The 16834-nt window shown below is 39.4% G+C and overlaps 1 protein-coding gene across 5 annotated transcripts in view; it reads right to left on the bottom strand.

Moving 5' to 3' along the window:
• The window catches only part of INTS13 (integrator complex subunit 13), a 30944-nt gene extending 14120 nt beyond the window's left edge, over positions 1–16824 (bottom strand). For 2 of the 5 annotated variants that reach the window (XM_043538422.1, XM_043538426.1), the window contains exons 1-7: positions 15054–15195; positions 12982–13213; positions 9690–9764; positions 6527–6729; positions 5459–5539; positions 3472–3562; positions 675–803 (exon numbers count right to left, since the gene is read on the bottom strand). In XM_043538422.1, the coding sequence (XP_043394357.1) occupies positions 675–803; positions 3472–3562; positions 5459–5539; positions 6527–6729; positions 9690–9764; positions 12982–13213; positions 15054–15118 (876 nt within the window). In that variant the 5' untranslated portion in view covers positions 15119–15195. Of the gene's footprint in view, positions 1–674; positions 804–3471; positions 3563–5458; positions 5540–6526; positions 6730–9689; positions 9765–12981; positions 13230–15053; positions 15196–15924; positions 16054–16484 lie in introns of those variants that run through there. The other 3 variants (XM_007062994.4, XM_037915298.2, XM_043538432.1) reach the window with 3 other exon arrangements.
• Between the last annotated feature and the right edge of the window lie 10 nt (positions 16825–16834).

Below are 16834 nucleotides of genomic sequence, written 5' to 3'. Positions count from 1 at the left end.
TACTAAAAGCCAATTAGAATTTTTAGTTACATTAATTGTCATCCCAGCGGCAATGAAGATTAATTAAAAAAGAAAAATAAATGAGAAGTAGGGATGTATGTAGCTTCTATGGGGAAAAAAAAGTCATTTAATATCTTCCATTACTAGAGGCAAAAGTAATTTCCCCCTTCCCCTCTTGTTAAACAGCTCCACATCAGCTGAAAAACCATTATCCTTTGGTCAGAAACTATTAGTTACAAACACCTTTATGTTGGGCGGGCATGAAAATGACACAGAGGAAAAAAGACTCACTAAGCCACTAAAATGCACAAAGGTCAAGAATATCTAATGAACACAATTGTAAGAGACAAAAGAATCACAGACAAAGTAATTTGAAGTAAACAAGATTATATTTATATAAAATAATATGAAGTGGACTGAAATAACACTTGTCTTGCCGAATCGAATTGCTGACATAGCAATACAGCATTTTGTTCTGTGATCCTTCCTTTTTTCCCCCTTCTTAAAATGTACTAACCTGGTCACAGACATTGAATGTGGGCTAATAAAAAACAGAAAATATGATATGGAGAGAAAAACAATGTAAAAATTCAATTAAAATAAATATTAAAATTTCAAAACAATTTAAAGCAAGTGATGCAGCTACTTATCAAAGCTATAGGATACAATCTTACCTTCATAGGGATATTGGTTATTGTGGTTGAAGCCAGATCGAAGTGCTGCTGTACTAAAACGTTCAGTTTTGTAGCCAGATGCCGTCCAGCACGGACACTATGCACTTCGCTGGTTAAGACTGGAGAAAGCTTTAAAAATAAAATAATAACAATAATTAAAATATAAAAAAAGACATAGAATGTACCTTATCAGTGTTTTCTGATACCATACAGACACAAACCATCAACATTTTAAGCTTAAGAAGACTTGCATCACCAAGTTCAACAGAAAATGTGATGTATGGTTCCTTAGAAAGAAAAAGGATATAAACAGTTTAAAGTCATCTTGGGTGCAGTGATGTTATATAGAAGACTTTGGTTCAGTCAGTCATCATAACTTTGTCAAAAAAGCTGAACACCAGAGAGTTGTTAAACTGTGACCCTTTCTGCCAACAAGAGGCCACCTCAATCCACGAGACTGGAATCCAAGAACTCCTTGGTCCTAATCTCAACTCTGTCACTAATCTGTCATAGGGCCCAAGGTAGGTCTGTCTCCATTTCCCAATCCGTAAAGTGGGGACAGTAGTCTTTTATCCATCTACCTCGTGTGTGTTTCATATACACTTGTATAACATTCTGAAGAGGTAAGTGCTATAATCATGCGTTGATAATAATGAGCTGCAAGGAAGTCCTGTCTAATTTTCCTTGGCCAGGGGACTGTGTTATAGAGGGGAACCTCAGAATATGGTAAAGTAGTAAGAGTACTCTCTGCTTCTCACACCCATTGCATAAAAATGTAATACTCTATACAAGGCCTCTGAAGTTTATAAAGCATTTGAAGGTTCTGTGGGAGGAAAGGTATCTTTATTTTTACTCCTACAATGAGATATAGAATTGGATTTATTTCATGTTCAGAGTGACAGTTTAAAAACTAACTCCAGATTTTTTTTTTCCCCACACTTTCAATTAACCCAATAGTTTCACTTTAGTCTGGCCATTTTAAAAGGATGCTGTCAAACTAGAAAGCTCTCTTTAAAGAAAAAAAAAGCCTTTACCGGTGTCGAGCCAAAGTGCTCGGATACACTCAATGAAGCTACACCAGGTGCATACGTATAACCGGTTTTATTGCCAAGCTATAATAAGCTTCCCAGCCTTCACGTGTTACTAAATATGTGCTTTCCAGCAAGCAAACAAGCATCAATGCTTACACCCCTTCTGCTACCGACAGTCTCGGACCCTCCAGCATTGTCCTTGAGGGGTCATGGCAGGCGCTGCTCCAACATGGGGAATTCCTGGGCACCCACAAAGCCTAGGTCTGCAGGTGAGACTGTTCGTCTAAAGCAATTTGCATAGTTGCTTTTATTATCATCTCCTTCAAAGGGGGCGGGGGACATATTCACCCACAAGCAGGCTCTGTCAGGAAACACTATTGCTTCCTATTTTCACACTTCATAGTTTTGGGCCTTGCTTATTTCTTTGTTTATTTAGTTGAATGGCTACAAGCCAGTTCACTACTAGCTTCCCCCGAACTATGCTGTAACAACAGCCCAAAGTAACTTACATTCAGCCCCAACAACCTCTGGGTACAGCCAACACCTTATGATTATTAAAACAGAGCAGGACTGAAGAACAGCAGAGCACAGTGGCACATACCACTTGGTGCATGTGTGGTTTTTGACCTACAGTCACTATAAATATACAGATTGTCCAAGAACATGCACTTGTAAATAAGCAATGAAAATATCAGTATACAGAATAATTTTAACTTCATGTGTTAATGTTATTTATAAAATACAATTTCTTCTTTTAGGACATTTCTTTTATTGGTATGTGGATAAGTACTATAGGATTTTATCATCTGCATATCACCCCCTTGGAAGCAGATTTTCTTTCCACTGACATTTAATTAAAAAGACACAAACAAGTCCATCTGCCAAGTTTAAAATAACATATTGTGCAATACAGTTAGTCAAAGTACTGACGGGTTGGATAGAATAATATATATGTAACATTTAACAATATTCATGCTCTGACAGGCTATCAAGCTCAGGAGCAACAGAAATTTGTATGCGGAAATAGAGGTCCCTGGTGGCCGGCAATGTGTTCTTCTGTGGAGACAAAGTCCCAGAGAAGTAAATATCTCATGTAGGTCTTGTGTTTTCATTGTACTGTAATCTCCTTCCCACAAATGAAAACTAACAGTTTTCCTTTCAAGAGGTCACTAAAGAGCTCAATCTGCAAAAACTATAAGATGAATGGCTTTATTGTAAAGTCAACAGTTAGCAAAAACAACTCAAGCAGACTGACGAAAGAGATATCATAACTCCATGCCTATTGCAAAAGGAGGGGAAAATGTTATCAGAAACACACACTGAAAATGGCAACAACATTTCTATGTCATCAGCTTCTTCAGAAACTGTCACATATGCCTCTTCCTTTACAGATGAGTATCCAGTCTCTGGGAAACTAAAACATTACTGCTAAATTTTAAGACCAGGACTATACTACAGACCTATGTCGGTGTAACTATGTTGCACAGAGGTGTGAAAAATACACACCCCTGACCAACAGTGATACCAACCTTAAACCTTGCATAGACAGTGCTATGTTGATGGGAGAGCTTCTCCCATCACCATAGCTATAGCCTCTCAGGAAGTGACAGGAGAACTCTCTCCTGTCAGCGTAGGAGTGTCTTCACTTAAGCAGCACAGAGGTTCTGCTGTGTCAATGCAGGGTTTTAAGTACAGACCTGCCCTAAGTTGGTTTGTGACATTCAGTACAGTGGTACCATTTCTTTAAAGCAATTTAAGCTCCTTACCTCTTTTTTAAGGCGATCTGAAACAAGGCTATCTTCACCAACTGGATAGGTGTGGATTAAGACCAATTCACACTTCTGGATCTGCATGAGGCTTAGAAATCAAATGTTCTATTTAGTAGGTCAGCAATGCAGCTGTATGCCACATAATTCATGTCAACTCTCTCCCATGCAAGACTAACTTGATTTCCTGAACACTGTGCTAGTCAGAAGCACCAGAGACAAATTCTGCTTTTGAGTAAGTTTCGTCAGGACTTGGTGTTTGTTTATTGCATTTTATAAGCACACAAATCTCCATCACTGGAGATTTTTAAGAACTGGTTAGATTAACACCTGTCAGGGATGTCTCGATAATACTTAATCCTGCCATGAGTGCAGAGGACTGGACTAGATGACCTCTCCAGTCCCCCTTCCAGTCCTATGATTCTATGAATTGATAACTAAAAATATGGCAAGATTTCCAGCTGAGCGTTTTGGGGTGCAAAACACTGTACTTCTGTAGCACCTTCCATTTAAGTATCAATGGGGTAGATAGATCCTCAGCTAAAATAAGTTATCGTAGCTCCACAGAAGTCAATAAACCTATGACAATTGAGACCAGCTGAGGATCTGTTCATAAAAAAGTGTTTTTCAAATTTTAATTAATCCCCATTAGGTACAGAAGAGAAAATGGAAATTAATAGCCTGAATGATGCTGAGCACCCTCACCTCCCAATTGCTGGAGTTCCACACACAGCCATTATGCAACTTACGTGAAGTTTTCACAAGAAAACTTTGGCAGCTGGAAAAAGAACCCAGATCTTGTATCTCCAATCCTCCATTGTTTCCAATGTGACAATGTTAGTCACAAAACCTTTTCACCCTTACACAGCATTTAAATAAAAACCTTATTTCCTGGGGGCCCATAATACCATTTTAACATTTATGAAATTGTAAAAATGCAAACGGTGAAATGAAAGTTAGAGGTTACGTGGTGGATTATATTATTAACATTTATTTATATTGTGAAAATGCCTAGAGCCAACCAAGGATAGGGCCCCCATGTACAATGTAATAGACAGTTCCTGCCCTCAAGAGCTCATAATCTAAATAGACAAGATAGACAGAAGATAGGGAAAAGGGATTTAACATAACAGTCCTTCCCCCCCCCCCCTTCACTATTTTGTTTCTCAAGTTTCAACAGAGATACCAAGCAAAAAAAGCTATTTGAAAACTAAAAGCAATTTCCAAGCACAGAAGCTTTGGCAGGCTAAAAGTAACAGGCATGTAAAACTAATTCAGTGCTGCCACCAATATGCATTGCTCAAAGCATTAATCACCAGCAGTATCAGGTATTCTTCAGATACACTGTTAGTTACAGAGATGTTTTCCATAGCTGGGCTAAATTATCTTCTTTACTCCTCTCTTTTATACCTCATTGCTTTAAGAGATACCAATCTAAAGCAGCATGGTCTTGTGCAGGGCTATGGTACAGGAAAACACAATGGCTAAAGACCTCAGACTACAGGGTTGTGTTTTAGTATCTTCCTCATCTAGTTTCCCCTCTCTGTTAAGCGTTCAAACGGCCCATTAAGACAAATTCTCAATAAACAGCATCATATAGATCAGTGGTGGGCAACCTGCAGCCCATCAGGGTAATCTGATTGTGGGTCGCATTGATCCCGCAGCTCCCAGTGGCTACAGTTCTCTGTTCCCGGCCAATGGGAGCTGCGGAAAACGGTGGGCCACAGGGGCATGCTGGCTGTTGCTTCCCACAGCTCCCATTGGCCAGGAACAGAGAACTGCGGCCACTGAGCTGTGGGAGGCCGTGCCTGCGGACAGTCAACGTCAACAAAATGTCTCGCGGCCCGCAATCAAATTACCCCGATGGGCAGCATGCGGCCTGTGGGCCGGTTGCCCACCACCAATATAGATCAGTATTTCGTAAAAGGCACATCAAAGTTGGCATATGCGGGATAAGAAAAACTGTGCTTATGGACTGAACACTCACTGATCTGAATTAGCTGCAAGCTTGTTATGCTCATGAATAGTTTCTTGGACACAGTCTTCAAGCATTCGAACATGGCTGTCACTAAAAGAAGGGGGGAAAAAAATTTACTTAGAAAAAGAGAAAAAATTAACCCAAATACTTTAGTAAATGGCTTATTACTTTTACAGATCAAGAGGATTTTGAAAAACTCTTGTGGCTATATTTGTTTCACTACCATATTGCTCTTACTGTTTTGGCACATAGATGCAGCACAAATAAGAGCAAATGTCGGTTTAAAAATTCTTCAACAGAAGTATAAACAAGTTTTGTTTTGCAATATTTAAAAAAGTCAAAGTATAATTTTAATTAAATATACACAACTTTATCTTTTTTCCTAGATACATGTACAATTGAACAAAATTACAAATCTTATTCACTAAGCCCCAATCTGCAACTTTTTATGAGTCTGTGGACTGCTCTGCCTGTGAGCAAGAAGGCACAAGATAGACAAGTCCCTTGATCTACACTTGAAAATTAATTTGGATTAAAATATGTTGTGAATTTCAAGTACAATAGCTATTCAGGAATGTACAGACCCCTCATCCCTCCCTTATTCATGAGTAAGAGTACCTTCTTCCAATTTAGCTTAATACACTCTGATTTCTGAATAGCTCCATCTGGAGACAAGCTTTAATTTTGTATCAAAATTACTAACTCTTCATAAACCATTAATCCCAAGAGAACCATGCTACTATACTCCTTAACCCACCCAAACTCCTTAAACAACTCTCTCCTGGAAACTCTCTACCATTAATGCTCACTTATGTAAAACAGGGAGCTGTTGCCTTGAATGCCTCAGCTGACCTTTCCTGGTGGAGTACATTAGGTGAGAAGTTGTCAGTAGCCAAAAACTAACTATTACAGGCATTATATGTTAAAATAAAAACACTGAACTACATCAAGGAAAAAAAAAAAGAATCAGAAGACAAAGGATCTAGCCTATTTATAGAACCATTAATTCCCCCCTCCCCAAACAAAAAAAAACCAAAAAAAAACAAACAAACAAAAATTGTATAATCCTGTAAATACCTTTTGGCATTCGTAATGCAGATTATTCTTCCTCTGTTTCCAACACGTTCTGCATTTTCCATTAGCATGGTTCGGGCCTCATGCTGGTATTCTGTGATTTTGCAGAGTGTTTCTACTGCTGCAACCAAACCATGCAGTATGCTGCAGCATTCTGGGTCCGCACGAGGATTAGGTGGTCCGACAGCTGCTAGAGCTGCCATTAACTGGTTAAAAAGAAGAAAAAAAAGTTTTATTGTGAAGTTATGATCTTAGCTATTATAGTAAAATGATCTCGTACAAGAAGTCATTAATTACAATTTATTCTACATACAAATTAACATGGTCAGGGGAGAAAAATAGAGCAATATTCAACTGATTTTGACCCATAACCAACTTGCTGGGCTAAATATTTAGCCCTAAACCCGCCGCTCCCAGCAGCAGCGCAGAAGTAAGGGTGGCAAGATAGGGTGCATTGCCACCCTTACTTCTGCACTGCCTTTAGAGCTGGGCACCCGGCCAGCAGCCACCACTTTCCAGCCACGCAGCTCTCAAGGCAGCGCAGAAGTAAGGGTGGCAATACTGTGATCCTCTCTATGACAGCCTTGCGCCCTCCCTCTTGGGTCAGGATCCCCAGGTTGAAAAATGCTGACTTAAGGGCTTTACATGTTTATATTTTGCTATCTCTAAATACATATTCATGCTTTGTTACAACACCATGAAATTTAAGATTTAAATATTAAAACCGTGAAATTCAAGATTTTTAAAATGCTATGAGCATGACATTTACAAAAATGGACAATGAATTTGGTAAGGCCCTAGCTATTAGCCAAGACAGTCAGGGACACAGCCCCATGTTCCGAGTATCCCTACACCGGCAACTGCCAGAAGCTGGAACTGGAAAACAGGGGATGGATCACTTGATATTGCCCTGTCCTGTTCATTCCCTCTGAGGCGTCAGGCACCGGCCACTATCAGAATCAGATGGATCACTGGCCAGACTAGTATGGCTGTTATGTTCCTAAGGTTGCAAAACCATTTCCATTGTTTTCTGAAAACTACTTCTTTTGGGCTGAAAATTATATTTCTTCTCCATACTGACATTTCACTAATATAATTAGGCCAAAAAAAAGAGGCTCATCTGAATTAAGCTTTTGATATAGGTCCTGATGAGGATGTTCTTGATAGTTCTTTCTTACCAAGACTATGTATGATCAGTTGCTGTTTCTGATGGTAAAATTAGACCTTCAATAGTTTACTTCAGATGTTAAAATTAGAGCAGGCAGGGAAACAGAAAATTTTTGGGCCCAAACTGAGACAAAAATTGAAAAACTCAATTTTTCATGGAACTGGGAGTTTGTTTTATTTTGCTTTGGAAATACATGTTTGGGGATTCCAACATGAAATATGATCCCCTAGGTCCCAGGCTCCCTGGAAGCTCTGGGACCCCCACTCTGAGGCAGCCTGCCCAGCAGGCTACCTAGAAGCCCTGGTTCCAGAGCAGCCCACTAGACAGGCTGATTTGGAGTCAGGAAGCCCTGTGCGCCCCAGCCTATCAGAGGAGGGAGGGGATAAGCTTGCAAGAAACCAGCCTGGTTTGCAGGTTTACAACCGAATTTTGACAGAATCAACATGTTTCTGCAAATCTATCAGATTATTATTTTCCAGTGAAAAAGTGTTCCATCAGAAAATCTCCAACCAGCTCCAGTCAAAATGCAAACGGAGTTTGTGATAGCGTCTATTAGGCATTCTCTGCCCCAAAGCTGGAGGTGTCAACACCCTAACAACCCCCTTCTCAGACTGGGCTACCTACAAGACTTACTCCTCCAGATGCTTAAAAGGACCAGCAGGAGACACTGACCAATTGGGAGCCAGCAGGCCAGTTAAGGCAGCTTGCCTGCTTCTGCTTGGGGCAGAGATAGGTGAGACTGGGAAAGAGGAGTTACTCGGTGCTCTCCCAGAACCCCATAGCCAGGTAAGGGCCTTGCTTTCAAGTGCTAGCCTTGACACAGACAAATAAAAATAGACAAATTTTGAATTTATTAACCTTTTTTAGACTGACCCTGAGCTTACGGCACAGACCTCCCTACTCCAAGCAGGTGGCCATAACTTATAGACCCGTGGTTCTCAACCTTTCCAGAGTATTGTACCCCTTGCAGGAAACTGATTTGTCTTATGTACCCGCAAGTTTCATGTCACTTAAAAACTACTTGCTTACAAAATCAAAAGTAAAAATACAAAAAAAAGTGTCACAGCACACTATTACTGAAAAATTGCTTACATTCTCATTTTTACCATAGAATGATAAAATAAATCAGTTGGAATATAAATATTGTACTTACATTTCAATGTATAGTATATAAAGCAGTATAAACGAGTCATTGTCTGTAAGAAATTTTAGTTTGTACTGACTTTGCTAGTGCTTTTTATGTACCCTGTTGTAAAATTAGGCAAATATCTGGATGAGTTGATGTACCCCCTGGAAGACCCCTAAGTACCTCCAGGGGTATATGTACCCCTGGTTGAGAACCACTGTTATAATGCAGGGAGCGCTTAGAGTACCATCCCTGGCCCTGCAGGGAGTACTACAGAGAAGTCAAACCTGTGATGGAGTACCTTTTAATTATGTCTTTAAATTACTACTTTTTTTTCTTCTTTGTATTCCCACTGTGTTTTAGTGAATTTCTTTACAAGATTAATTTTGGAACGTTTTGCAATAAAGAGAATTTTACAGCTCTTGCCTATTTTCCTTTGTTATAGTTACATGATTGTGATTTTAAAGGATGAATAATAAAATAAACAAATAAAAATTCAAGTGAGTTTAAAAGAGGAGCTAGTTTCATCTAGATTTGTAAGAATATGCAAATAAAATTAAAATTTACACAAGCTAAAAGTTGTGTCTCTATTTAAACCATTATCTTAAGATGAAAAGTAACTGAACTGCACACACACAAAACCTTATTCTGTTAGAAAACATACAATCTTTCTAAATCCAGAATTCTCCTTCAAACAAATGAATCAGTTATTATTCTCAGAAAAAATATACAAGACAAAAAACTAAAACATTGATGTCATACCATGATAAAATGTTGCCTACTAAATATACTAAGAAAGCTTATTCTTTTTCACTATAATTAATTTTAACTAGCCTCACAAAATAAATAGAGGTATCAAGTACTAATCATACCTCCTGCAAGTTTTGGTCTTCTTGGGTCCAGGAATTTAAGATATGAGCCCCAGAATCACTTACAATGAAATTCACCTAAAAAGTTACAAAGCAAATTTTAAGATCACAGTAATGTATTCTTTCTTCTTATACGATAATTCTCACATGCCCATAAATAGAGCCTCGCATGGATACAAAATTTTTATCTACAGCCAATCTGCAAAAATGGTCCGCAGATAAAAAGCAGAAATCCACAGATTAGCAGGGCTCTACTAGCAGCTCCATGGGTCACCATGCTCCAGTGACACAGGGCTGTGCCAAGCCTGCAAGCCCCAACCACTTCCCACTTCTCCCCAGAGACCTCCTGCCCCGCCACCCGCTCTGTCCTCGCTGCACCTGCTTCCCCCACTCCGGGCAGAGAGGCTATAATCCTGGGCCCTTGTGTGCAGCGCCGCCCTCCCAGCAGGGGGCTCGGACATCCCTATGCAGCCATGGCAGCTCTAACAAATGCAGACCTGGCCAGGACAAACAGTGGCAACAACTACGCTCCTCACAGCGCCTGTCGTTGCTGCTCGCTAGTTTAAAGTATAACGATACCTCTTTCAAGATGGCACTTGGCTCACAGCGCAGGAGCCCATGGTTGTGCTCCTTTCTGGGAGTTGTAATTTAAGCAAGTCTGAGCAAGCCGGGCACTACAACCGCCAAAATGCTCAGCGGGCTATTGCCACATATTGCAGCCCCCTGCAGTGGGATTCAAAGAGCTGAGCGGGAGCCTGAGGGCTGGTTGACAGCTGCTCCATTTGGATGAGTGTGTGCTGCAGTCAGAGCTCCATTCCCACCTCCTCCACCCCACACCTACTGTTGGGGCCACAGCATCTGCCTTGCCCCCATCCCATGTGTTACAGCGTCACCCTGATTTCTGTGAGATCGCTAGAGCCCTGCGCAGATACAAAATTTGCATCTGCATCCAAGCCACAAGCCGCCAAAAATTGTCTGTGGACATAAAGCCCATATCCATGGATTTGCAGGGCTCTACCTAGAAAAGGTCAGAGTGCCACAGTATTATATTTATAGGTCATTCAAACCTCATTTCATTTTTGCATCAAACTAACTTGTGCCCATAGGTTATGACAACTGTGCTAAATCCAGACTAACATAATATCTCCTTTTTTATTTTAAGCAAAGATCAAGCATTTAGAAGTGGTGTGATGACAAAGAAAAAAATGTTCATGTATACTTAATTATTGTTTTAGAAAGTCATTATTAACACTGATTTCATATCCTGTGTTAGTAGAGTATAAACAAGGAGCTGGTTTTGACTGTTAACACTGTAGTTACCATTGCAAACTAACACGAGAATAAAAAGGAGCAACTCCCGTAGTATCACATTTATATTTTCATTAGCAATAGCTATTGAGCACAGATGTATTTTTTCTCTTATTTAATTAAACACAGCACTTAATCAGTGAGTAGAATCTTCTATCAAAGGAGATCATTGAGGTAAATACCCTAGTGAGCTATGATGATAGATTAGATAACTTTATGAGCCTTCACTGCAAACGTTCATACTCATAAAGCATTTAAGCATGTACTTAAGTCCCACAGACTTCACTGTAATCTCCATCATGGGACTTAAGTACATGCTTAAATGCTTTGCTGAATTGGGGCCTTAGAGAAATTACAATTTATGCTTAATAGCAGAACTGCCACTCCATTAAATTTGCACTGCAGAGAGCCACAAAAGAATTCAACACATTTAGGACAGAAAGGAGTGGAACAACCTTTAAACAACAACAGTTTGAAGGGTCACAAATGGGCCCCAATGACAAATCTGGCATTCTAAATCTTATAATTAATTGTGAAGTGTTAATTAAGAGGCACAGTGCTTACTCTACAAAACAAAAAGGATAAAAAATTGCGCTCTGTAAAATCTTTCACTTTTAATTTATATTTCTTTAATAACTTACTTTAAATTTATTTTTCTTACAAATATACATTGCCTGTGTTATGTTAAAAAAAAGTTCATCTTTTATTGCCATTCACAGTTCCTTTTCTCATTAACACAGTGATTCTCTTTAACTTATGTGCCAAAGTGTGGACACCTAAAAAAACCCAAAAGTCTTAGAATTTGTTAAATATACTACCAAGATACAAATGAGAGTCATGCTGGGCACAGTGGATTATGGCAGCTGGATGTGATGCCAAGCATGCACCAAGGAACACCCTTAGGATTTCGGATTTCCAGGTTAGTGAAAAAAGGAACCATAAATCACAGAAATAACTTGTTTGGTCTTAAAGGGAATGGAGAGGTCTCAAATGCGTGCCAAAAGAAAAACAGACTAAGTGATCCATTATGTACTCCTTAGTTTTGTCCAAAATGTATCAGCTTAACTCCAAAACAAAATAAATGAGTTTGTGAGAACAAAAAGGTGTGCTCCAAGTCTGTGTTTTATGTACTTTGTATTATTTAAAAATACTCTGAATGAAGACTAACTTATTACAGCAAGATAAATGGGTCATAACACATTATCAATCCTTCAGCAAGGCTGAATTTTCCTCTCTCCCCAAAAGTGGAAGACCAGCATTACAGAAAGCAGGGCTAAAGCATGAAGCCACAGGGAACTGTCTCCTATAATACCAATCAATCCTGCATACAAACAATAGACCTAGAGGGCAGTACATTTTACTGTTATTTCAGCAACAGAGTCAGATATGCCAATGAGTGCAATTATTCTATTACTCTGCCTTGCTTTTACCGTTATCCCATTAAGTACCACTCCATACTCACTTGGAGACATCTGTGACTAATTATGTGCATGACTAAATAAAAGAGGAAAGTGAGTTTCTCCTCTAAGATGACATTTTCCTAGTAATACCAAGTATTTTACGTTTTTCTTATTTTTTCATCAAATTTTACAAAAGTTATATCCAAGTCTGTGTAGAGTCAAAATCTGGATTACATAAAACCTGAGATCAAAATAAATGATTTAACGTTTAAATGTATCTTAAATAATAATTATTAATATTATTATAGTTGGTGTGGATTTAAACACTCACCCACAGAGTTTACAACCAAAGCAATGAGATACAGCGGATAACCAGAAAGTGAAAAACTAAAATTAAACTGACTATTTTCATTGTTCAACTGAGCGAAAAGGGAAATGCAGCAGCTTAAATGGTGAAAAATTCAATTTTTAAAATTTCCAGTGTTTTTAATCTAAGACACCTGCTTTTCAATCTGACAGCATTCAAAAATAATACCCACTAAAATGAGACAATCTCTACAATAAGCAGTACTTTTAGAAGCACTTACCAGTTTTTTGAAAGGAAAAATATCATACATTATTCTACAATATTCCATAGATGATTCCACCGAACAGGTCCACAGTGATTTTGATATGGGTGCCAGAGGTATGATTCCTTGGGTCCGATTCTTTACTAACATGTCAAACTCAACATGTTGTCTACATGATTCTGCCATATACGGACAGTGATCCACAACAAAAACAGTTTTATGGGACTCAGAGAAAATTTTCATTTTCCTCCTGAAATGAATAAATCCTGAAATCAGACAAAAAACTTACAAAGCAACAGGAGAAGACCACTATACGAACTTAGAGCCTTTGAAGATGTTTAGTGTTATTTTATTTAAATTTGTAAAACAAATATTAACTTTATTGGAGAGCTGCTGTTGGTAAGATTTTAGTTACAGATGCACAAATATTTCCACCATAAATACCCATTTGCATTGATTGTTTGCCTTACTTATCGTTGGTATTTAAAAAGAAAATCCTTCTGAACTAAAAACTAGTAATACGCAATCCCTGCCCAGGAAGGAACCACTTTCCCCAGAAAGAGAAGAAAACTGAAGAGAATGTGATAGAAAAAGCAAATAATAAACAGGTACTACTTTTTTTTGCAGTTCATCCTCATATAAGGATTTAAAATGAAATTAGTAAGCAGTAAGTTTTTTTGCTTGTATATCTAAAAATATACCTTAAAATATTATTTCTGAAAACAACAAATTACAGAGCAGGCAGCAATTTTTCAGCAAAGTAATTCATTGCAGTGACCTGAAGAAGAGCTCTGTGTAGCTCGAAAGCTTGTTTCTCTTTCACCAATAGAAGCTGATCAAATAAAAGATATGATCTTACCCGACTTGTCTCTCTAACGTAGTTCATTATATTTGTAGGCACAGCCCTCAGCACAAATAGCAAAGCAAATTCAGTCAACTAAATTTAGCTTTCTCATTACAAGATTTTCACACCAGAAATTATGCTAACTAACTTTTAAAAAACCACTCATCTGTATAGTTTTTTGTGTTTTGTTTTTTTAGCCACTTATAGTAATCTTGGCTGGTGGTACTTAAGACAAACAGTTTTTAAGAGTAAAGAAACTTTTCTTTTACAGTTTGTTAGTTTGTGCATTTGTCAGCGTTTTGCAGATTGTCAGTTTCTCTTCCACCTCTGCACACAGAGATTTCTCTTTTGTTTGTATGGATCTTTTGCACAGCAAGAGGAAAGAAAAACATTTTAAAGAATAAGAAAATGCGATTGCAAAGTTAAAAATTGGCATGGAAACCTGGGGGCACAAACCTATTACCTGAAACTATTTTAAATTCATTATTTGAAGTGAGAGATTAAGTTAACTGTGTCCTTTCAAAATTGTCATGCATCAAAATGTTATTTCCCTGTTCAACATGGAGAACTATTTAAATGAAACATTGCTAGCAGAAACCCTACTGCAGTCTCCCCATCCTCAGCATCAGGATTTTTGGACAGTTTCTAAACACAGCTAAGACACCATTTGTAACCAGGATGAATGTAGATGCAAACAGTATTACAGCTGTGCTTCTAAACAAATTTCAAACATTAAAAGGAACACAATTGTCTAACGTTGCTATTCTGTAAATAAACCAAAGAATTCAGTCCCCAGATTATGACCTATTTAAGACTACCAAGCTTTTGTATCTTCCCTTACATACAGATATATTTTTCAGAACCTCCTATTATGAACCATTCCAAATGAGTTAAAAGTATTCTTGATTGATGCTGACCAAATAGAAGAAGAGGTCTTTTAAAAACTAACAAAACTCTGAATTCAACTGTACAGTCCCCGGTGAGTCTACTACCACAGTTCTCACACCATTTGGATGGTGACACAACCTCCTTCACAAACACATATTTAAGGCAGAAATCAAGATGTTCAACTTTTAAGTGCCAGAAGAGAAGGAACTCAAGATTATGTTCTACCAACCATGCTTCCTCATATTCTGGGCTCAACCTTTGATCTTTGTATCTGGGAGTAAGTCATGCCAGTTAAGTAATGAAAAGTTTTCACAGACTATCTGAATCATTTTTAAGTTTTGCCTTCGTGGCATCTCACCAGGTCTTTAACATGGGCTTAATTCTGATGTGCTCAGTATTGAAGATGGCATTTTTCAGACCCATCCATGTTGTCAATGTTCTGTTTTTCCACCTTAATTTGTTTTTTTGTGTTGTTCAATAGCGCATTTGATCTTGAAGATCTAAAAGAAACTCAAATTCTGCATTTTTTAGAATGAGCACAAATCTTTCTACTTAAAATAAAATGTAAACATTGTTTTAACTACTGACAATCTGTTTTTATAACTTCAGTCCACTGAATCACTTATATACCATTTCCTTCAACTCTAGGTATACTAAGTCAGAAAAATTCATCCCCTGATGTTTGGTGGCAGTGTAGATACACTTTAATCACAGGGGGAGAGCTCTCCCGGCGATAAAAAACTCCACCCGGAACAAGTGGTAGTAGCTTTATTGCCGGGAGATCAAGTGCTGTCTATACTGGTGCTTTTCAACCCTAAAACTTTTGTCACTCAGGAGAGCATTTTTTCACACCTCTGAACAACAAAAGTTTTAGCGCTGAAAGCGGCAGTGTAGACACAGCCTAACAGTTTGCAAATCCTGATCCAATTTACAATAGCTGGTCCCACCCACTATCCATGTCACACTCCAATTATTCCTTCCAATCCTCTTTCCCTCAAGCCTTCTAATTTTTAGAGATTTCCTGTTATACCCATTAGGAACCTTGATGTTCTTATTGTTTCCCTTTTAAAAACAGGAAACATTTTCATTCACAGATTGAGTTAGAATGTTTTTAGAATTAAAATCATTCAAATATGTTTATATAAAAACTTTAGAATGGGTGGTGGTCGAAGTAATATCTTTTGTCAGATCAACTTCTGTTGATGAAAGTGACAAGCTTTTGAACTTACATAGAACTCTTCTTGCCAAAACTGAAGTCTGAAGCTTGTCTTGCTCACCAACAGAAATCAGTCCCATAAAAGATATTACCTCAGCCAGCATCTCTCTCAAATCCTGGGACCAACACGACTATAACACCGCTGCAAACAAAATTTGAATGACAATGCAGTTAAAAAAAATAAAGGAACCAAGCAAACCACACACACATGCTGGGTTTGGTTTTCCCCTGGAAATAAACAAGCAGGTTTTACGGCCTAGTGCGGACAGGGTCACACCATGCTCCACTTTCAGGTGCGGTTTTCTCCTTTCAGCCTCTAAAGGCTTATTCACACTAGCAAGCTCTGTAGATGATCTTCGCAACAGGCGCGGCTGTCCGGGTGGCAATAATAGTTTAAATACGAGCACAGACAGACCGTAACCTCCTCCAGCACCGTGCGAAGAAGACTTGGGCCTGGCATTAGTTGAGGGAGCCGGAACAACCAGTGGCAGAGCCGGGAACAGAACCCAGGAGCCCCAGCTCCTCAGACAGACAGACAGACAGACACCGGGGGTGGGGGGTGGGTTCTCTTACTTCTGCCGGAGAAGCGCCGCCCGGGGCCCCCTCTGCCCACCCAGGGAGCGCGCAGGCGCACTTGGGCTTCACACGGGGACGGGAGGGCGGCGCGGCGGCCTGGTGCTCTCCATCCCCCTCCTGCCGCCGCTGCCCCACAGCCCGGCCCCGGCACCCGCGGGGAGCAGCCGGACTCCCCGCTGCGCTCACCCCTCAGGCTCCGATACCCTGAGACTGCCGCTGAAGCCAGGAGCCCAGGGGCCTGTCGCCGCTGCCCCGGGCTTGGCTATAGTGATGCGCCCCGCACCCCGGGCCACTCACGCCCCCATGCTCGTGCCTGGCCACCGTCACCACACTGGTATCGCGAGACT

Source organism: Chelonia mydas, chromosome 1, assembly GCF_015237465.2.
Source record: "Chelonia mydas isolate rCheMyd1 chromosome 1, rCheMyd1.pri.v2, whole genome shotgun sequence".
Lineage (NCBI taxonomy): Eukaryota > Metazoa > Chordata > Testudines > Cheloniidae > Chelonia > Chelonia mydas.
The sequence above is the reverse complement of the archived record's forward strand: the minus strand, read 5'-3'. Positions and strand labels throughout refer to the sequence as shown.